This window comes from Cheilinus undulatus, linkage group 2 (assembly GCF_018320785.1).
Source record: "Cheilinus undulatus linkage group 2, ASM1832078v1, whole genome shotgun sequence".
In the NCBI taxonomy this organism is placed as follows: Eukaryota; Metazoa; Chordata; class Actinopteri; order Labriformes; family Labridae; genus Cheilinus; species Cheilinus undulatus.
Window position 1 is genome coordinate 6,986,992 of NC_054866.1, and position 21,951 is coordinate 7,008,942.

Genomic DNA, 21,951 nt, shown 5'->3' on the forward strand with positions numbered 1-21,951 from the left:
TTAGAACACAAAGGGCACTCACTGGCTAGTTTCGCTTGTGGTCTTATTGGTCCAAGTTAAGGATCAAGGTTAGGTTTGGTAGAGAGAGGGTAAGAACACTTAGGGAACTCACTTGCTAGTTTAGCTTGTAGTCCTGATGGCCCAGGCTTGGAGGTCTCGGTTTTGGAGGATCCAGGTAAGGACAGTTTGGGTTTTGGCAGGTTGACTTTGGGGTTGAAGCGTGCTGCCCACTCAAACTTTGAAGAGCTGGTGCTTTTGGCCTGCTCCTTGTCGCGGGTGCTGCGGCGTGGGGAGGGGCTTGAGGCTGAACGGGAGCGTCGTGCCTTGGTCTGATCTTTTCCCTGTTTGACTCGGGCGCCTGGTGTGGTGGTGCTGTTGGTTCCTGTTGTGGAGGAAGAGGAAGAGGTGGAGGCAGAGGAGGAGGAGTCTGTCACGTTGCTACACCCAGCTTTGGCTGAGGCGGCCGATTTAGACGCCAGCTTGGTGGGTTTTGCTGTCCTGCCCTCGGTACGATTTGGGAGGGACCCAGCGGTGCTACTAAGACCGGGGAGAGAGTCTGCTTTCTTCCGTTTCTGGATTGGTGAGGCCCCGGTGGCCCCGCTCTTCTTGCTCTGGCTTCGCCCTGACACAGCAGGCGGTTCTGACGAGAGGGATTTCTTCTTGGACTTGGCTGGGCCCTTCCTGGTCTCTGAGGTATTGTCTCTGGGTAATGGGAGCGATTTGGGCTTCTTGGCGGGTGTCGGTCTGAAGGTACTGATTTGGTCAGGAGCTTCGCTTCTCTTCAACCCTCGGGTGCCTTCACTCTTTGACTGGTGGCCTGCTCGCTCTGGTTCTGATGTCCCTGCAGCCTCTGGCTCGTCTTGTAACACGACTGAAGCCACAGACAGACTGAGACCGCTTCTGCCAGGAAACAAGGACAACAAAACACTACCTTAGAGAACCGCCCAAACAGTCAAAGTGATTGATTACATGTTACAAATCAAAAATACACCATATTGCAGATTTGTCTTCTTCTGAACTGTATTTAGAATGACATTATGGACAGAACTACAAACCTGTCAGACACACAAGCACACACAATAAGCACCAAGTAGAGAGAGGGGTACCTTCGTGAGCTGTGCCCTCTGGGCTGGCCAGTGGCTTTGGAAGCCTTAGAATTAGGTCTTCTACTTTCAGGAGGGGAATTTGCTTTTTGTTTTACCTGCTCTGACTGCAACCTGTAAGGTTGAAAATTAAAGAGCAAGTGACAGTGTGGGTTTATAGAATCAAGCCACATGAAAGAGACTTGATCAATCCCCAATCATTTCTGGCCGACCAAGTTTGCATTCCCTTTGATCATTAACACTTTAGCAGGTAAAAATGGGTTAGTCACTGTTAGACTATGATAAGAGAAGAAACAATTAGCTTTACCTTTGATCAAAGAGTCAGACTGGGCTGAGTCTACATTTACATTTATTAGAGATACAGTAAACACCAGCAGGTTGTTTCTCCATTATCACTACTAAACACTCCTCATTAATATTTTTACTTTATTAGATCAACAGTGGTGTATTTTAAATGTCTGTTGTACAAAGAAATACTCCAGAGTTCTACAATGTCAGAAATTTTTAACAAAGGCTGCACCGCCAACCTTCAGTATTAGAAAATGAGATGCCAGCACTCAAGTTTTTAAAAAGCTCAATTTCTTTCAGGTCCACTAGAGGCTGTGGTTGAAGCAGCACAAATCCCATCCACAGCCCATTTTCAAATGTGGAGAGATTCACATGTTTACGGGGGTAAGAAAAACTGGGAAAGTTGTGGAATGCTCAAAAACACCTAGTGCATCCACAGGTATGAAGGTTGATTAGTTGTCTTGCCTATTTCAACAATACAATGCCATGACACTCGAGTTACAACAGCATGGCTTCACAGTCAGGAGGACAGTCCTACTAGTATGTATACAAAGGCAAGGATGAACTTTTTAAAGGCTTTAAAAGATGACACCATCTTTAAAGGCATGAATTAGTGGTGTAAAGATAATTCTATCTGAACTGGTTAACCAGTCTTCAGGTCAAAGGTCCGAGTGCACTGGTCTGTGGTGCCCTGGATCCATGAAAATGTAACATGATTCAGTCTATGCACCAGTGTTAGCATTGGAGATCAGTTCAATGGGGCTGTGCTGCTTGTTATCATAGCTTGTTCTGCTACGCTTTGGCTCAGTGTCTCCAATCTTGCAAGACACAGAGAGTGTAACGTTAGCTGTAGGTAGGTAGGTTAGCTAGGTAGCTGGATGTGTTGCACTGATCATCACCAAAACATCTTACAGTTACAGTTCTCCACCGCAGAAATCAAGTCTTGTCGACTTAATATGATGGAAGTATAACTTTTGTAATGTCTGGCATAGCAAACACATAGCTAATGTTTAGCTAAGATGCTAACACTAAACATAGCACAAACAGACCTGAGTATTAAACACTTTCTTAGTTAAAACTCAGTTAAGTCTTTGGTTATCGCTTTATCCACAGTCTGTTTAACTGCTGGGTTTCCAACCATGATGTGTTGACAAGAATGACGGATTCAGTAACTCAATCAATATGTCTGAGCCAACTGATATATCAAAGAGAAAATTTCATTGAGCTGGGGATCAATTCAAGAATAAAAAACAAGAACAGATACAAAGAGAGTGGAGATACACTATTTAAGTGACATGAAGACTTAACATTTACATCAAGAGGAATTATAAAAATAAAAATATTATGTATAGAAAGGTGATTTTATTTTAATGTGTACAACATTATTTAAACTCATTATACTCCTTTACAAGCAGACACATAGAACTCTGTCATCGTGTTGATCCATCTTTTTTAATTGTTAAATTTGCTTTAATTTGTGCTTCTTGGTCAAATATAATATTTAACTTATACTGTTATAAGGATTAATAAAGCTAGTGAAGTTACAAGTGCAAAAAGACAAAGAATTATGTTTCATTAAAAGCAATTAAGTGAGACAGCTTGGCATATATATGATAAAATTTTAATTTTGTGAACATAACGAAAGAAAGTTTGAACAGCGGGCCTGGGATTTAGTCTTTTATAACCAAACTCAAAGGCACTTAGACTATTCGGGTTCTATCCATACCATACCAAACTGAACTGAACCAGACCCAATCATGCTGTATTTTAATGAATTGTTACTGAATCGTAGCCTGTGAATTGATATTCCAATCAAATTGCCATAAGAAGGAGAGGTTTACACCCCTAACAAGGATGGAATGTTTTATAACCTTTAAAAGGGTGCCATCATCATCAACGGCAGGGGATGGACTGTTGCTGAGGCTGCGGATGTTGGGGGCTTTTTCCTTCCCCCAAATAGTAGGGGCGCAACAATCAATGTATGCATTAGGTTAATTAATTATCCATCAGATTTATAGAGTATCAAAACATTGATCATTGATGATCACCTTTAAGCTATGTTTTTATTTTGAAATTCCCCCGGAACACCTGTTGACAGTTTCCGCCTTTAAGCGCTCCTCAAGCGGTAGCAGCAGCTGAGATAAAGAGAATATCCAATCCTCTCTTGGCTTTGCGCACATATTTCAAACAGAGACTATTCCAAGAGGCCTCTCACCTTATTTTGTCGACTATGGCTGCATTTTTTATCTGTATACAACCGCCTTATGAGATCGTTTTTAGACATAAACCATTTTCCCTCGTTATGTCTAAAGTAGCTTGAGTGGTGTCTGATACAGACTCTGTAGATAAACAGAAGTAAGTCTGCTGTTTCAGTCCTCCTTTGACAAACTGTAGTCTGCTGTGTCACGTTAGATTTATAATGAAAATATAAGCAGTCTGAACTCAATGTGGTTCAAGCAGGACAGCTGCTCTCTTTATACGCCCCCCACCCACCATTCCCTCTTTTTATGAGGCTGCTGCCCATGAGATTGCCCATAAAATAAGTTTTTCCTAACTGTCATCACTGTAACATCATATCAATAGGTTCAATCCCATTAAAATCTCATAATGTCCCACAGAACTACAAATGAACTACATGCCAAACTAAAATCTGGACTAAGAGTCTGAAGGGATGAAATAGAACAAAAAATATCTATTCAATTCCAAAAGTGTGTGAGTGAATGAGTTCAAGAAAAATAAAACAAAAACAGGAAAACAGAGGCCAATAGACTTTATCATGATTATGAAAAGTTGTAGAAAAAGTACATATTAGTGCTTTTGAGTGACCTGACAACTTGAAGAAATAATCATGTTGGTACCTGAAATGTTTGCAGTTTTAAATCAGCATGTTTTTACACAAATGTTCACATTATGTTCCAAATTCAAAAGTAATCAGGGGCTCTCTATTTTAGGTTATTAAAAGAAACATCTGCAGTATTAAACAAATGTTACTGTAAAGGAAAACAAATGTCTTTGTTCTTTTTGTTTAGTGATTTCTTTATTAAATACAGAAACCTTTCAGTAATTAAATCACAGAAACTACTTCTTTTCTGTAACTGTGTGAAATATGTGCATAGAAATTGTCTTATATTGATAGTAGGCTCCAATATCAAATTGTATTGAAATTGTATCGTTGCATTGTTCAGTCTACACATAAGAAATTCTTCCAAAAGTCCTCTTCACTTAAACTGCACTCAGGTTGAAATAAAAAGACTTGAAGGATGAAGAGAAAATAAAACCGTTCAACATCACTACCAAGAGTGTACTGACTAACAATGGCAGCCACTGTTTTAATATGTTCTTCATGTTTTCTCCGAAATGTAGAACTCGTGTACTTCTTTGCACAAAAAAACATATAAAGACACTAATGTTGATCAGATAAGAATAATGTGTCTTAATGTGCATGGTTCATTTATTGGAAAACCAAAGCTAACTGACAACAAACCATGATTACAGCATTGGTGACTTTAACCAAACCAGACAGTAAGAGTGTAGGCCAACTCACCTTCCCGCAACTGTATGGTCTTGTGGCTGGGCCGCAGCAGTGTTCCTCTGTGAACGGCGCAGTGACCCCCCTGGATTGGAATTAGGCCGGTTGGACATTGGCACCTCTCTCCTGAAGGGACATACCCTTTCTAGACACTACCATTCACTGTAAGAAAACAAGAGAAAGAAGACGCATATGAATGTAGATACAGATTAAAAGGTTTCCATGTGACAGCTCACCATCAACCTCAGGCTCTCCCCTTAAACAGGAGCTGAGTAATTAGGTTCTCCTTATAGGTCACATGTTACAGAATGACAATAGACGTCCTTGAATAACTCAGCACATTAGCGATGATCAGAGGTTAGATATTCTCATTATGTTTATATGGCACTACCTCACAGAGTACAAACTCCATTAGAGAACCACTGGCCAAGCGTATCCTCAACACTGCCACGTGTTAAAGGACCGAGATAGAAACGCATGATATTATCAGCACAATATCAGTATGAATATGGGCAGATATGAAAATTATTTGGCTTGATTATGGCATTAAACATAAGCCATATTATTTTAACTGGTACCAAGATCACAAACACGATCATCATTAATTTCACAAAATCTGCATCAAATGCATGTAATCAAACTCTCTCAAATCACTTGGAGAAAATGGAATAAATCAAAACAACTGAATAGAAAATAGAAAAGCACCAAAATACTGATGTATAATTATAATGAATAAAGAAAGATAATCCCTGTCATGGCCAAAATACTACAACAAATGTCTTAACATTTACCACATGAGCAAACAAGCATGTGTCACAGCCTTTGCCTAAACAGGATTATCTTGTTTTAGTGATTGTGGGAAGACAAAATTGTCATTGAAATTTATACTGTATTAAATGCCCAGCAGTAGGATTGATCTTTTAGGTCTGTACTCCAGCTAATTTCAGTTCATACAGTCAAGAGAATGTGTTCTAATTGTGTTATTTTAAGTACTTTGTCAGGACTGTCTAAAGGAATCACTCTGCAAAACTGCTGTTCAATCAGGACAATTAAAATCATTAAAATGCTAGTTCCAATACAGGACAGACATTTTTTTAACTACTAAAAGCTGTGCATATATGGGTATCTACTCACATGAGTTTGATAATATCAGAATATCAGATATCAGCAAAAATCTACGCATCTCTACACAAAAATAGAAAGAGCATGAGCTAGAAACCAGACAAATCAGCTGATACAATCAAAAACAAAGGCTACAATAACAATTATAATGATAATAATAACCAAAGTTGATGTATTTATTTACCCTCTGCTTTCACACCTTGATTTACCCTTCCAGGATGCAATCTCTGTCTGGGCTGTTAAATTAATGCCCCAACAATATGTTTACTTATTAGCAGTACAGTTGAGCCTGCTTTGATTTCTATGTTGAATCTAGGCCATAGCTACGCACTAGTAGACATTACTTAAGCATTGTAGCATCTACATTGCTCCGCTCTACCCTATAATAGCTAGTTAGCAGTGTGATTTCTATAGCAGGTATATCCAACATTTTGTTTCATTTTCCATTTTCATCCAAAAAGTTCCACGTTTACACAGCAATGTGAGGGACCGCAGGAAACACAAAAACACTGTAGTAAGGTGATTTACTTCACAATAAAACAGTTTCTACAACAAGGATACTAATGCACACTGTTTTTCATGTTTTTTTGATAATGTGTGGCATTTTTATCACAAACGGGTGCATGAGAGTAATTTATCACTAAATCCTCCTCCATCATAGTGCGGCTGCAAAATTTCACGGAACATATAATCACAACAATGCGTTGCAATACCAGTCTTGCGATCACTTCCTAGAAGAAGATATAAAGGAAAACAGAAATATTCTGAAAAGGCTCCAGCTGCGCTCATGAGTAGCGCCGTGCTTTATGAGTAAATCCACAAAAATTAAAGGCTGTAGGAGCTGAATTTGTCCCTGGAAAATTAATGATTCTCAGTGGATATCTAGCCTACATTATAACAATGTAGTCTTTTTACCTTAATATGAGCCGTTGAATTTCTCTGCTGCGCTACAATGGTGATTACAGTGATTAAATTGATAATAGATAAAAAAGGAAAAGAAATTTCTAAAATTAATAGCATGACTTTATCTAAAGAAAGTCGATTTGATAGCCCTCCAAACAAGAATAATGTGTCCCCTTTTCTAAACCCTGCTGTCTGTGACTTGACAAGCTGAATCACAGTGAACTACACCAGACGGCTCGGTTCAGAGTGTTGCAACACTCGCGCTTGACCAGCTGACTGCAGCCATAGCGCGCATGTGCGTTTTCAAAAACTGCCTTTTTCCCTGTTTACACAGAGGCTGAGATGGGGGCCTTTTGAAAAACTTCTACTCTGGACCCCGTCTCCAAATTGTTGCGTTTTCAGGCACCAAAACGCTGTTCTGGTGTAAACGGACAGCCAAAATGCTACCACACCACCTCTAAAGGTGTGACTTTACCTGAACAACCAGGCTGGAAAGCCATATTCTCTTTGGAAGGTGAGATTTTAAAGCACAACCCCCTCATGTATCACTAACAGTGACTCGGTACCCAACTCTTTGAGTAAACAATTACTTTTTTTAACCGCTGGGTAGATTTTACAGACCGCTACTTTACTTCTGCTTACTTTAATCAAATTAACTGTAGTTTTACTTGAGTACAATAGTCTTGTCTTCTTCTTCTCACCCATCCATTGATGTAAGAGGGAATGTTAATGATGAGGTGTGATTGATATCTTCAAATTGGACACAACAGGATGATTTGATCATCAAATACTCTCAGAGCCCAGAAATACAGCCTTAACACATTTAGCCGTCTCAATAAGGTGGATAACTAACACTGATTTAAAAGGCAAGGGTGGAATGTTTTATAAGCTTTGATGACAATATCTTTCTAAAGCCTTTTGAAGACTTTAAAGGATGACATCATCATAGGCAGAAGACAGAATGGCTTTGAAGCTGGGGATGTTGGGGTCTTTTTCCCTTCATTTTTGCAGAATAGTAGACATAGTCAGTTGTTTACTTTTGTAAAACAAAAGACAGCCAACATAAAAGAAAGACTGTTGGTACATACAGTCATGCGCAAAGGTTTTAGGCATGCGGGGTGCTAAGGATTCATCACATGGCCCTATGTCCCAAACCTGGGGGGGAAGTCAAGCTTGACACGTCAACACAAATGAGGGCCCCGTCCACACGGAGACGAATTCAGGAGTATACGCAAAAGTTTTTTGTCGTATCTGCGTTTCATCCACACGGAAATGGCGTTTTGGGTGACTGTAAACGATACTTTTTGAAACCAGGTCCCCAAGTCCACAAATCCATAAATGACTACCGTTTCGTCTCCGTGTGGACGGCCAACCGCATCTTTCTTGAGATGACTATGTCACACATAGCGTAGCTCTCTTAAGATGCCTGCGCAGGTCCGGCCAAAACAACGATGGCTGATTACAGGGTTGTGTTCGTGCTGCAGAAGCTACTGAGCTTATTATGACTTTTACAGCAAAATCTGATGCTCCTTTACCACCACCGCGAAACACACGCATGTTCTTAAATCCAACGTGGAGAACAACCAGAAGGGAAACTTACGGATATTTCCTGAATCAATCCCGCCGTTACGGAAAACTTTTTCAAAATGAAACGGCAATATATTGTTTCATCTCCGTGTGGACGGGGCCAGAGTGTCACTCGGCAGCCAAGGTCGAGTTTGTAGCATTTCTTTTGTCCAGGCCTCTTCCCTCCTGGTAATATACTCAGAGAACACCAGTGGTTTTGGGCCCTTGGGGCATCCACAGCATGAACAGTGGCTTGTGGACACTCTACTACCTGCCCAGACAGTACCCTGGGCCACACTTATTTGCCACATCAACCCCTGAAGGTGTGAACTTTATTTCTTCTATAGGTAATTTTCTCACGTCCCTGGTAATATGCAAGGAGAGCACAACTGGTGTAGTGTTAATCCTTCTTCCTACCTGATAGTGCCCTGAGGTGGGCTTACCTGCCATTACACACCTTATTTCATCCTCAATTTTTGGCCCAAACATGCCTTAAAGTTCTGCACAGTACTGTAATAGTGATAGTAAGATGAAGTCTGCTAAACCTTGATAACTCATATGAGCTTTATGTCGAAAAAGTAAATGCTGGTACTCTCCTGAATGACCTGGTGTCAGAATGTTTCACAATCCCAGAACTCGGTTGGGGATTATGGACCAAAAACCCCATTTTATAGGGCTTACTGGTAATGGCCAAAACTTTGATTTTATATCAAAATCTTGATTATTTAACACAATTTCTCTTTGATTGTACAACATCTGAATCACCTGCATATATTCAACTTTAACAATGGAAGCGTTTAAAACAAGCAATATATATATATATATATGCTTTAAAAACACTCAAATTTAGAGTTATGATTAGTTATGATTATTTTTGCAGATATTATATACGCAAATATTTACAAAATAATTTTAGCAATATCAATACTGATACTTAAATGTAGTTCAAACCTAAATCTTCAGTTCTTAAAAGACATAATTTAAAGTTTGAGGATGAACAAATTAACAAATTTCAGTCCTTTAAACACACTTTAAAGTTTTAGGAATGATTATGAATGAAGAAAAATACTCTGTTTAACCAGACTTAAACTCCAGTAACTTTTTGCTCATATGGCAAATATTTACATCTGATATAGATTTTCATAGGCAAAATTTTGGCTGTAAATATTGGCAGAAATGTTCATATCTGCCAATACAGATAATGCACTTTTTAAGCTAAAATCTGATCATGCCTACATCATACCAATAATATTGTGCATCCCAAGTTATGATACAAAATAACTGAATGAAAATAGTTTCAAAGCCTAAATATGAAAACACTGGAAAAAAACCACCAAAATAAGGTAAACCTACAAGTGCAACACAGTATGTGGCACAGTTATCATTTAATTCAGATTATCCTGTGACCATGATCAAGGAAAGCAAAAATTGTAACTGAACCTCTATTAATTGCCCAGCACTAATACCTTAGTTTATTTTTCTTAAACACTGAATTGCAATACACAGTTTATATCTGGATATTTTACTCCAAACTAATAACACTAACATGTTCACTTCTAAGTCATTTGGGCCAAATGTCACACTGGTACCTTTAAACTGGACTCACAACAGGATGATTTAATTAAATCCACTAAGAGCTCTGAAACCCAGCCTTAACACCACCTGAATAAGGTGGATACCTAACAGGGATGTGGTAGGAGATTAATAGCTGATATGATTGATCATTAAAATACGCCACAGTAGACACGCTCTCAGGGCCATGTTAGGCCTGCTCTGACACCGCATCCTCCTCTCTGTTTATTCTCAATACTGGAGTCTTAACTGAGACTGGATCAAGACTGAAACTATGTGTCTACAGCTACAGACAGCCCCTGTTATCGAGGTATTAAAACTACACCTAACCAGTCACCAAACCACCACAGAGTCCATTTTTTACAGAGGCCCGAGTTTCTGACGTACTTCCCTACCACCACGGCTAGCCTGTTTAGCTGCTCATATCCGAACAGCTCCTTTACAATACATATACAATACATACACAATACATATCCATACTAAAGCAAAAATCCCAGGAGGGATGCTTGTACCTGCTGAATGTGAATAAAATAAAGCACGTAAAGGCTCTGAATCCCACAGCAGAAAGCTAAAGTGAACTTGTAGCAGTTGTTTGCTGGAAATGCGTAGTCGATACCGGCGTGTCAGCCTGTTTAGCTCTGATAAACCCCCACAGCCAACACTGTTAGCCCGTTAAACATCGCTGTGATAGGAAGAAGGTCAAAACATTACTCACATTAGACGTTTACCAGCGTAAAACGACCACATTCACCTGCTACAGATCGAAAATGGCAGCACCGACCGGACCGTCTTTAAAAGGGGTTTAATATGATAAAGCTAGCAGGCTAGCAACGACAGCTAACTCCGATCAAATTTATAGAAAAATATCCCTACCTCAACGGTACGTTGGCTAATCTTTCATAGAGTGTAATGACCTGATAAAATTACTAGCAGGTAGCTGTCAGCTCGAAGTGGATCCACAGAGATCCACAAACTGTCACCGCAGTGTCCAGCACACCAGTGGAGCTAGCTCTGTTAGCCACCGTTAGCTCGCTTGGGGGATCTCCAGTGTTTTCACTCAAGGCCGATAGCCATGTAAGCTAACGTTAGCCAAGCAGTAAACTTCAAACAAACAACAGAGGGGAAAAGTCATCTAAAGGGACGTCAGGATTCATATTCAACAAATCAGCAGCAACGATCAACGGTAATTATCGAAGCTAAAGCTAAAGCTAGTCTAACGACTGATCCTTCAATGACCATTCACTGTTAAATAGTAAACTGACTAAATAAACACCAGCCTGTTAGCATTAGAGGCTTCGGTTGCTACTCAGTGAGTGTTAAACTATCTCAGTAGATGACAGTAAACCACTGACCTTTAGGATACCGACTAAACTGGAGCAGGGCAGTCACGGATCTGACAAACAAGAGCGTTATTAGGGCTAGCAGCAGCTAGCAGCATGCAAGCTACTTAACATTAGCAGCCTTGTTGTCGATGGCTTAGGCTCTGCCAGCTCGACACAATCAGTTTTTTTTAGACAAACAACGATCACGGTACAACTCAAATCACATTTTCAGAGACCATTATGTCAAGTTTTGTTTAATTTTACAAGTTGTCTCGTTAGTAAGCGCCAGTTAGCTCAAAGAAATGGCCTCTGATACCTTTTAGACACAAAAAAAACAGGAAAGCAGGAACGGGATTCGAGATATTTTCCTAACACTGATTCATAGTTCCTCCGATGTACGTCGACATTCAATAATCTCCGAGGTCAAAGAGGCTGTTGGCTGAGATGTCATAAAAATCTACCTTTGGATTAATGTTGTTACCTATTTGTTCCAGTGTTGTAGTTGTAACAGACAGTGCACCAGCTCCTCTTTTCTCTCTACCTCTGTTAGCTTCACATCAGCTGAGGGGCCTACAACCGCAATATACGTCCGCCAGATTCATCCGCGCAGGGATTATTTACTCCTGATGAAAGCACTCGGCATACGTATGTTTTGAACCAGTGACGTCCTTCAAAAAGCTGAGTGTCTTAACCTGATAATTAACTCAGAAGTAAAATTCAAGATTTGGACTCGTTGCAATGTTTAATATGCTTTAAAGGATGGCACTATCTTTAAAGGCAAGGATGGAATGTTTTGTAAGCTTTAAAGGATGGCATTAGCCTCAAATGCAAGGATGAAATGCTTTATTTGCTTGAAAAGATTGTATTTTTCCAAAGGCTAGGATGGCACGTTTTACAAACTTTATTGGATGACTTAATCTTCAGAGGCAAGGAATAAATGTTTCAAAAGCCTTACTGGAAAGTGATTTTCAAAGGAAAGGATGGAATGTGGGATGTTTAAGACGATTTAAGGGATTCCATCCTCAAAGGCAAGTATTTCAGGATCAAATCATCTGCATAGGCAAGGATGAAATATTTATAGCATTTTTGATGGAATGCAGAATTTTTTAGAAGTTTCAAAGGTTGGCATGTTCAAAAGCAAAGATGGAATGTTCTTGAAGCTTTTGACAATGGCACTATCTGCAATGACAAGGATGGAATGTGAAATAAGTTTCTGAAGATTATATCTGCAAAGGAAAAGATGAAATGTTTGAGAAGCTGGACTGAACAAGCTTTAAATGAGGCTATGTTTGGAGGCAAGGATGGAATGTTCAAGAAGCTTTAAAGGATTTCATCATCTTTAAAGGCTATGATAAAATGTTTTAGAAGCATTAAAGAATGGCATTTTATGAGGGGGGAATTAAATGTTAACGGTTTTACAATCACCAAAAGATGGCATCTTCAACATGTTAGAAGCTATAAAAGATGACACCTTCAAAGGCAAGAATGAAATGTTTAAAAGCTTGAAAGGAAGATGTCAAAGGCAAGGATGAAAGTGGATTGTTTAAGAAGCTCTAAAGGATTGCGTCTTCAAAGGCATGGATGGAATGTTGTAGAAGCAATAGGGATAGCATCATCTTCAAAAGCAAGGGTGAAATGTTTTATAAGCTTAACGGATAAACATTATCTTTCTGAGGCAAAGATGGAACGTTTTACAAGCTTTAAAGATGACATCATTTTAAAAGACAAGGATGCAATGTTTGAGAAGCTTTAAAGGATGACAACATCTGCAAAGGTAGAGGATGGAATGTTTAGTAAGCTCTCAAGATGATGGCCTGCTCTTTAGAAGGTTTAAGCCATCTTGACCTACAACTGTGTTTTCCTTATGTTATTGCTCATTGAGTCTGCCCTCTGTACCGTCCTCGGCTGGTTGGTTTTACTGATGGCCAGTGCTAGATCGGGTAAGGTTAATTCCAGTCTCAATCTGGTCATGCCTATGCTCTTTCTGTGACTTTTTCCTCTGTCATATAGGCTATCTTTGTGTGCTTGGCCCCTTTGGCCTCCAGTGGCTGTCTGGTCTGGAGCACTGTGTTTCCTTTATTTTTAGCCAAGAATCCCTGTCTGTGAAGTAAGCTCATCCAGTGGCTGATTGAGCCTTGCATTGTGGCAAGGATGGAATGTTTTATAAGCTTTCAAGAATGACGGCACCTTCAAAGGCAAGGGTGGAATGTTTTACAAGCTTCAACAGATGTCATCATTTTCAAAGGCAAGAATGAAATGTTTTGTAAGCTGGACTGATTTGATAAGGATGACATCATCTCAAGTGGTAGAGGATGGAATGTTTTACAAGCTCTAAAGCAGGGGTGTGAAACTCAGTCACAGCAGGGGCCGAATTCTAGATTCAGGACTAACCTGAGGGCCCAACAGGGTCACCTTTTTAACCATAAACTGTCAACCTTGCATCACGGTAATAAAATATGAAAAAAACATAGCACTGATGATGAACAATTTTGACATTTAAACAGGTAAAAAGTTAAGTTTAAAGGCTCACAATCTGAGAAAAGTAAATTTATTAGTTCAAAAAGGTCAAAGCATGAAATTGAAATTGAAAAATGTTTTTTTTAATGGCAAATATATTAGAAAGAAAGACAAAATCATGAGTTTAAAAGGTCAAAATATGAAATAAAATTTGTAATCAAGAAATTAAAAGTCAAAATATGATTCAAAATTTTAAACTGTGAGTCTAAAAGGTCAAACTATGGGATTATGAAGTCAAAGTTTGGAGTTGAAAATACGAGGTAAAATAAAGAAAGACTTGGTTAAAAAGGTAAAATTATCACTTAAAAATTAGAATTATGAACCTTAAAGCTCAAAATATTACATGAGAAGTCAAAATTATGAGTTGAAATGCTCAAAGTATGAAATAAAAAGTCAAAATCTTAAGTTTAAGTCCTAGTTGTGAGATGCTCAATTGAAAATGTAAAATTAAAACACAAATTAATTTATTGCCCACATTCCTGACTTCTTATCTAAATATTTTTACTCCTTACTTTTTCAGATTTTGTGACTTAACAAGGATACCTTAAATCATCAGGATAAGTTCACATTTTCATACTTGAGGAAATCTGCAGACCTCATACTGATGGGCCAGTTATAACAGAAATATGAGAGCATCTTGTGGGCCAGATTTAACTGTTCATGGGCCTTGAGTTTGACACCTGTGCTCTAAAGGGTGACATGGTCTTTAGAGGTAAAGGATAGATTGTTTTACAAAATTTAAAGGATCATCTTTTAAAGGCAAGGATGGAATGTTTATTCTCTAAAGGATGACAGGATCTTTCTAAAGCCTATAAAGGCTTCAAAGGATGATATCATCAAAGGCAGAGGACATGATGTTGGTGAAGCTGGGGATGTTGGGCCCCTTTTCCCTCCATTGTTGCTAAAGAGTAGTTTATATTATATGCCAGCTTTTGCAAAAGTGAGTTAAACTTCCAGTCAACTTCCTTCCAGCAAAGTCTGTTTTCGTCAGTGCTTTATGTAAAAAAGAAAATTAATGCTGGCACTCCCCTTAGTCGAATGATATAGACCAAATATCATTCCTCAGCATTTTAAAAAATGAATTGCAATACACAATATGTATTTTGATTTTTTTCTCCAACAAATTAAACAGTCACTTGTAAGTCAGATGAAATCACTGAAATATCCCTCATGTCCACCTCTCAGTCTTAGACCAGTCCTTCATTGACAGTGGTTACTGTGCTAGTTGTTTTTTTTTTTTTTTGTTTTGTTTTTTTTTGTTTTGTTTTTTTTTGGTCTAGCTGACAGAATACAATTGTGTATAAAACTAAAAAAAAAAAAAAAAAAAAAAACATATATATATATATATATATAGGATTTCAAGATACTTTAAGTAACTTTCATACATAAGGGCAAAAAGAAAATGTATACAGCATAACATTCTGTAATATAAACACATAAACAAAAAAGCTCTATATAAACATGTTTGGCAGCATTCACAATCATGGACATGTATGGTATTCATGAGTTTACAGTATGTTCTTGACTAATTTTGACAATTGAACAGAGTATTGGTCATGTGATAACTTATGCAATGAAATGATGCTGACATGTTTTGGAGAGAACAACCATTAGACTGAGAAGTCAACCATCAGTTTAATCAACAACATCTATTCACTTGGAAATTGTGCTAAATGCAGGCTAGCTGTACTTAATCATTTGCAAAGATGTACTGGGACATTGAGACATGTACTAAGACATTTGAACTGTGATAAAATGAAGGAGAAATTCAATTCTGTTGTGAACAATTGCCAAGTGGTTTGGAGGTTTGTCCATGTTATTTTGAGAATGTAATTTCTGTTTCAAGAAATGAGCCAAACCAATTGAAAAAAACTGTAACAACCAGCTGAACAGTGTCAACATCAAAATAAACTACACGTTTATGAGGGAAAAAAACACAATATGAAATAAGAAAGCTCTTTAAGGACTATGAGACAAACAAGATTATAATACCCCATTAGACTCAACTGTTATGCTAAACCCTCTTTCAGTTGATCATTAAATCTGATATGTTTGTAACTCAAACAACTTTATAAATATTACTTACTTTCTCATACTGATTTCCTGCAACATTCACTGTCCTGTCCTCTCCAAAAATGTCTAGAAAATAAATTCTAAAAAATCAATCTAAAAATAACCCATTATAGCTTATGTAAACATGAAATAGCAACATTTGAATCAAACAATAAAACTATAGCTAATAAAGATAGAATAACAAAGATATCGAAATGTCTTTCATAATAAATGTACTTTTGTCTTGTCAGCATTAAATGTAGAGACTTATCAGCCCCTCCATCACTGACAGCCTGAGTCTGCTGCAATGGTGAACTGACTGTCTCAGACCTTAGAGCCAAACTTTACTGTCATTGACCCTCTGACCAAGTCATTTCTAGTAACACTGTTGTTATCGATTATTAGCCTATTATTGTTGACGTCTCGTTCGGCAGTAGTATCAGCAGGTACAAGTGTTAGTGGAGCATCAGGCTCCCCGACGGAGGAACTACTGCTTCATTCAGTCTAGTCAGCTCCAGTAGGGAACTACCCAGGAGAAGTGACGGCCTTTACTCCGGGTTTCCTACAACTCACTTTATTTGAATTCGTACACTGAGACGACAGTCACAGTAAGTGGACGCTACGGTAATATATATTTTAGACGGCATTAAGAATCATCCACTAAAGCTGTGGAAAGGACAGGAACGAGTACCGGAAACCAGAAGTGTGTGGGGTTGTTTTTTGCTTTTATGGTTTCCAACAATAAGTGGTTTAAAAAAATAATACCGGTATTCTCTGCTGTTGAGTCAACGCAGTAATGTCTGGCCTGATTATAGGTTGTCATGGTTACCGTTAAGCGTCCAAAATGGCGTCCTTGCTGGGGGAGCAGATATTTGAGATCAGTGACCGTGGTCCTCCTCCTCCTAAAGATTTTTTCCAACTGGTTGTGACCAGAAATGAGGTGAAGTATCTGGATGAGTTAATATAACACTGTGTAGCTGTAAAGGTTGTGTTGTTGAAGTCACTGTTAATTTAACTGAAGGTAGACTCATTTAATCAGGGCTGATCAGACTGAGCTAGCTGGTTGGTTGAAGAGTTGACATTACAGAGGATGAATTCAGAGATATACTGGGACAAGCTTTGACTTTCTGTTTTTCATTATCATCTTTGATTTTAAAGAAACGACTAACTCACAGTGTATTCCTGTACTACTGGAGATGTTGACCATCTATTCATCTATTAAAAGAATTGCCATAATTTGCCAGTAGTACTTTTTTCCAGTTTTATTTTTTAAAATTCAACTTTATTCACAAAGTCTGGCAGTTACATTTATGAAAAACCACGAGCTTTAGCAAACCTAGCTAAAGCTAACTCAGCTATGTAGATAACATGTCTGTATTATCTACATAGCTACTTTGTGAGCTTAGCTTTAGCTTCAACAGCTACATTGCTATGCATTACCTATGTTGCTCTGCTATCTATAGCTAAGCTAGCTTAAGCAAACGTAGATACTTTGCTCACGTAGCTGCTTTAAGAGCTCAACTTTAGATACAGTAGCTCCATAGCTTCGTAAGGTACGCTTGCTGTGTTAGAATGTTTTCATGGAGGATGAGCTTTTTCTTTAAGCATACTGTTAACTTAGTTTTGTTAAATGTTTTGTAATCAGATTTTTGCAGGTCAGGTTTTTATCTTTTGGTATCCTAACCGTTTACTCTTATCCTAACACAAGACAGAAGTTTAAATTTGATTTTATTTTGAAAGGTTCAGCATATATTTCTATTCTGAGATTTACAGCGTCTCAGAGGAATGGTCTGTGAGAGTGGCTGAGATACAGTCTGCTGCCAGACAGTCTTGAAAATTGAAGCTGAAGTAAAGCGTGTAATGCTGTGTAAGTCTGCTTGAGGGCACGATCTGGTGGGATGGAGGATTGACACAATCTAGGTCATGCTCCAGATGTCTTCACATATTACTAGAGGCATGGGGAAATAATAGACTAAAAAATGACAAAGTCCCCACATTTAGGGTGGCGTAAGAGGTGGATGTGGCAAGTTAGCATGGCCAAGGGTACCATCCAGGCCAGTATTAGGGTTGCTGCAAGCCCCTGGTTGTGCTTTGGATGTCTCAAGGGCCCAAAAACCACCGGAGGTCTCTGGGTGTACTACCAGGGTTGGAAAGGCCTGGACAAAAGAAATGCCATCAAACTTGACCTTTACAGCGGAGCAACACGTGTGTAGACTTGTGTCAAGCTTGACTTGTCGCCCTCCCCTGCTCTCCAGCCCTGAGCTGTGACACATCGGCCTTGTGATGAATCCTTAGTGGCCCACATGCCTAAGACTTATGCACATGACTGTATGTCTGCAGGTTATAGTATGTGAGACTGGAGTAAGATAGTTTTTGCCAAATTGGTGAACCTCTGCCCATCTTTACTTCTGAGGGACTCTGCCTTTCTAAAATGCTCCCTGTCATGTTACTCACCAGTTTCAACATCTGATATGTTGCTTTTGTCCTGTTGTGAATAAAATATGGGTTTAGGAGATTTGACAATCATTGCATTCTGTTATTATTGACATTTTACACACAGCCCAGACTTTTTTGGAATTGAGGCTGTAAATTCATACATTTTATAGGTTTTCTTGTGACGACAAGTACATTTTAGTATCTTCTCAAGATTTCTACTAATTTTCCTCTTTTCCTTTTATAACAAAGCTGGTTTTCCCAAGATAATGAGAAAATTCCTCTAGAAATGACCAACTTAACATGCTGTTTTGGGGAAATTGAGTGAAATTCTGATTAACTCTTCTGTTTGGGGTCCAAACAGAAAAACCTGTGTAGATTAAATTTGAGTGTTTGAATACTCATTTTGAAACATTTGGGAGTGATTTCTCTTAAGGAGTTGGTAGCGGTGGAATCCCTGGTAAAGAGCCGTTTCATGCTGCCCCATTGGCCTGCTTATGGGGGCCGATATGTATGTTAACTGGGGTCAGGGGTCCCTACATTTAGGCAGAAGAATCTGTGATTATTATACTTTCATTGGTGGGATCAGGGGTCTATGACTTGATCAGACTTTCAGATGGACTCACATTAAAGTCAGTACCTGATTGATCAGCCTAACCAGTCTTTCTGTTTTCTTTTCTCCCTTCATCAGGTCATACTGAGGTCATGGACCATCTCTGTGCGGCTAGGATCCAGAGGTGTTCCCCCCAAAGAGCTGAAGATGACCCACCCTGATTTCCTAAAGGACAGAGGGCTACAGCGTAAGCTTCCTTCAGTCTAAACAACTGCTAGATGAATTTTCCCAGTAAAAGAGACAATATGAGACTCTGATTGGACTATCCAGTGAAAGAACACCATGTTTGATGGCCCTTTGGCCCTTCATCTTCTCTCTCCTGATTTGTAGAGCATGTTGGAGGTATTTTTGAGCAGAGGGTCCTGGAACATGTCCTTTTACTTTGCCAAGGACAGTTTGACTACCTGGAGCGTTTACCTGATGACATTCTGCTCAGAATCCTGTCCTATCTGGAGCTCAAAGACACGACCAAGCTGGCTCAAGCCTCAAAACGATTCAGAAAGGTGAGGGACTCGCTTGATTTGAATAAGGCTTGACTGATTATCAGACTGGCTGATTTCTGGGGCAGCCAGTCAACATCTGGTAAGATAAAGGTGCATACAGTCAGGGTTTGAATGTTTGTCGGGGCCTACAGTCAGTGTCTGAATGTTTGTTGGGGCCAACAGTCAGAGTCTGAATGTTTGTTGGGGCCAACAGTCAGTGTCTGAATGTTTGTCGGGGCCAACAGTCAGTGTCTGAATGTTTGTCGGGGCCAACAGTCAGTACCTGGCTGATTTTTGGGGCCAACAGTCAGAGTCTGAATGTTTGTTGGGGCCAACAGTCAGTGTCTGAATGTTTGTCGGGGCCAACAGTCAGTGTCTGAATGTTTGTCGGGGCCAACAGTCAGTACCTGGCTGATTTTTGGGGCCAACAGTCAGAGTCTGAATGTTTGTCGGGGCCAAAAGTCAGTGCCTGGCTGATTTTTGGGGCCAACAGTCAGTACCTGGCTGATTTTTGGGGCCAACAGTCAGTACCTGGCTGATTTTTGGGGCCAACAGTCAGAGTCTGAATGTTTGTCGGGGCCAAAAGTCAGTGCCTGGCTGATTTTTGGGGCCAACAGTCAGTACCTGGCTGATTTTTGGGGCCAACAGTCAGTACCTGGCTGATTTTTGGGGCCAACAGTCAGTACCTGGCTGATTTTTGGGGCCTAAAGTCAGTGTGAGGCTTATTTTTGGGGCCTAAAGTCAGCTCCTGGCTGATTTTTGGAGCCAACAGACAGCATCTGGCTTATTATCAGGTTCGACCATCAGTATCTGGCTGATAATTGGGGCCAACATTCAGTATCTGGGCAACTACCTGGGTCAACAGTCAGCATCTGAATTATTATTAGGACTAACATTCACCATATGGGAAATTATCAAGCTTAACATTTGGCATCTAGACAATAATCCTGGCCAAAAAACAGCATCTGGCTAATTGTCAGGGCTCACTGTCAGCATCAGGATGATTTTCTGGCCCAAACCTCAGTGTCTGGGGGATTCTCTGGGCCAACAGCCATCTGACTTAATCTCAAGGCCAACAGTCAACATCTGGCTGGTTATTGGGAACAATGGTTAGCCTCTGGCCAGTTATAGGTGCCATTACAGGTGCCACCATCTGGCCAAGTATCTGGGCCAACAGCTGGCATCATTTCTATTAAAGGTGCCAACAGTCAGCATCCGGCTGATCAATGGCACCAAAATTCAGCTGGCAATTATTTGAGCCAACAGGTAGTCATCATTTCATTAATCAGATTATCAGGGCCAACAGTTGGCATCTGACCAATTATTGAGACCAATGGTTGGCTTCTGGCCATTTATCAGGGCCAAGAGTATCTGGCCAATTATTAGGGCCAAAGGTTGGCATCTGGCTGAATATTAAGCCTACAGAGAGCATCTGACTGAACACTGGGGCCAACAGTCAACATCTGGGTGATGATTGGGACCAACGGTCGGCCTCTGGCCAATTATTGGGACCAACAGTCAGAATCTGGTTGATTATCAGGGCCAACAGTCAGCATCTGGGCTATGATTTGGACCAACGATCGGCTTCTGGCCAATTACCGGTGCCAACAGTCAGCATCTGGTTGATTATCAAGGCCAACAGTCGACATCAGTATTGGCCATATTTTTACAGATCATTAAGGAAATGAATTGAAAAGTGTGCTTAAGGTTTATTTTCCCTTTTGGCTCTATTTTCGCCCTTTACAGTCTCACCTACTTGCTAAAACACTCTACAACACAACAACTCTATCTGATTGGCTAGATGTCAAACAAATAATGGCCAATCAGCACTGTAGTCTGAGAGCCACTGACAGGCACCGGTTCCAGGTATTTGTTATCAGTCTCATGATTACTAGTAACTGGTTTAACCCTAGTTTAATCAGCAGGCTTTCAGTACTATCTGTTTAGACTGATTTAAATCTGCTTCAATGCAATGATAAATATCACTGTGTTTGGTGTTGACTTCTTATTTTCTCTCTGGACCAGCTCTGCAGTTCAGAGGAGTTTTGGGAGCAGATAGTGAGGAATTGTTGTCCTGGCTTCACTAGCGATATGGAGGGCTTGGCCAACGCCATGGGCTGGAGACCAATGTTTTTCACCTTCTTCTACACCACTGATAGTAACACTGAGCGGAGCAACAGAGCAGATTCATTAAAATAACCGTGATGCTGCTGCTTTTACCACCTTGATGTGTTTTAAAGGTCTCAATGAGAGTTATGCCATCTACAAAAATAAGTCAGGGGTTTGATCCCCAGCTCCAGGAGCTTCTAAGAGTCCTTGGGTAAGACACTGAACCCTCAAGTGCTGAATCAGTAGTGTGCGATGTGTATGAATGGGTACAGGTGATTTCACCATCAGGTAAAGGTATAGGTAGATACAGTCATTATAGGTGTTCATCTAATACGAGGTA

At 39.7% G+C, this 21,951-nt stretch overlaps 2 protein-coding genes across 8 annotated transcripts in view; one reads left to right on the top strand and one right to left on the bottom strand.

The window, feature by feature from the left end:
• trip12 (thyroid hormone receptor interactor 12) overlaps positions 1-12,020 on the bottom strand; it is a 51,495-nt gene extending 39,475 nt beyond the window's left edge. Inside the window, exons 1-4 of one of the 7 annotated variants that reach the window (XM_041800125.1) lie at positions 11,887-12,020; positions 4,936-5,082; positions 1,107-1,217; positions 113-900 (exon numbers count right to left, since the gene is read on the bottom strand). In XM_041800125.1, coding sequence (XP_041656059.1) covers positions 113-900; positions 1,107-1,217; positions 4,936-5,033 — 997 coding nt within the window. In that variant the 5' untranslated portion in view covers positions 5,034-5,082; positions 11,887-12,020. The other 6 variants (XM_041800151.1, XM_041800143.1, XM_041800117.1 and 3 more) reach the window with 6 other exon arrangements.
• A 4,798-nt stretch (positions 12,021-16,818) lies between these two features.
• fbxo36a (F-box protein 36a) lies at positions 16,819-21,701 on the top strand. The gene is made up of 4 exons (XM_041806219.1): positions 16,819-16,914; positions 19,099-19,207; positions 19,351-19,523; positions 21,528-21,701. Exons 1-4 carry the CDS (start codon positions 16,819-16,821, stop codon positions 21,699-21,701), a joined length of 552 nt encoding a protein of 183 aa, XP_041662153.1.
• The last annotated feature ends 250 nt before the right edge of the window (positions 21,702-21,951 follow it).

Excerpts from the sequence above, each read along its gene's own strand:
- fbxo36a (XM_041806219.1), top strand. The coding sequence starts at position 16,819 with ATGGCGTCCTTGCTGGGGGAGCAGATATTTGAGATCAGTGACCGTGGT. Across the intron at positions 16,915-19,098 it reads TGGTTGTGACCAGAAATGAG|GTCATACTGAGGTCATGGAC; the intron begins GTGAAGTATCTG and ends TCCCTTCATCAG. Across the intron at positions 19,524-21,527 it reads CCTCAAAACGATTCAGAAAG|CTCTGCAGTTCAGAGGAGTT; the intron begins GTGAGGGACTCG and ends TCTCTGGACCAG.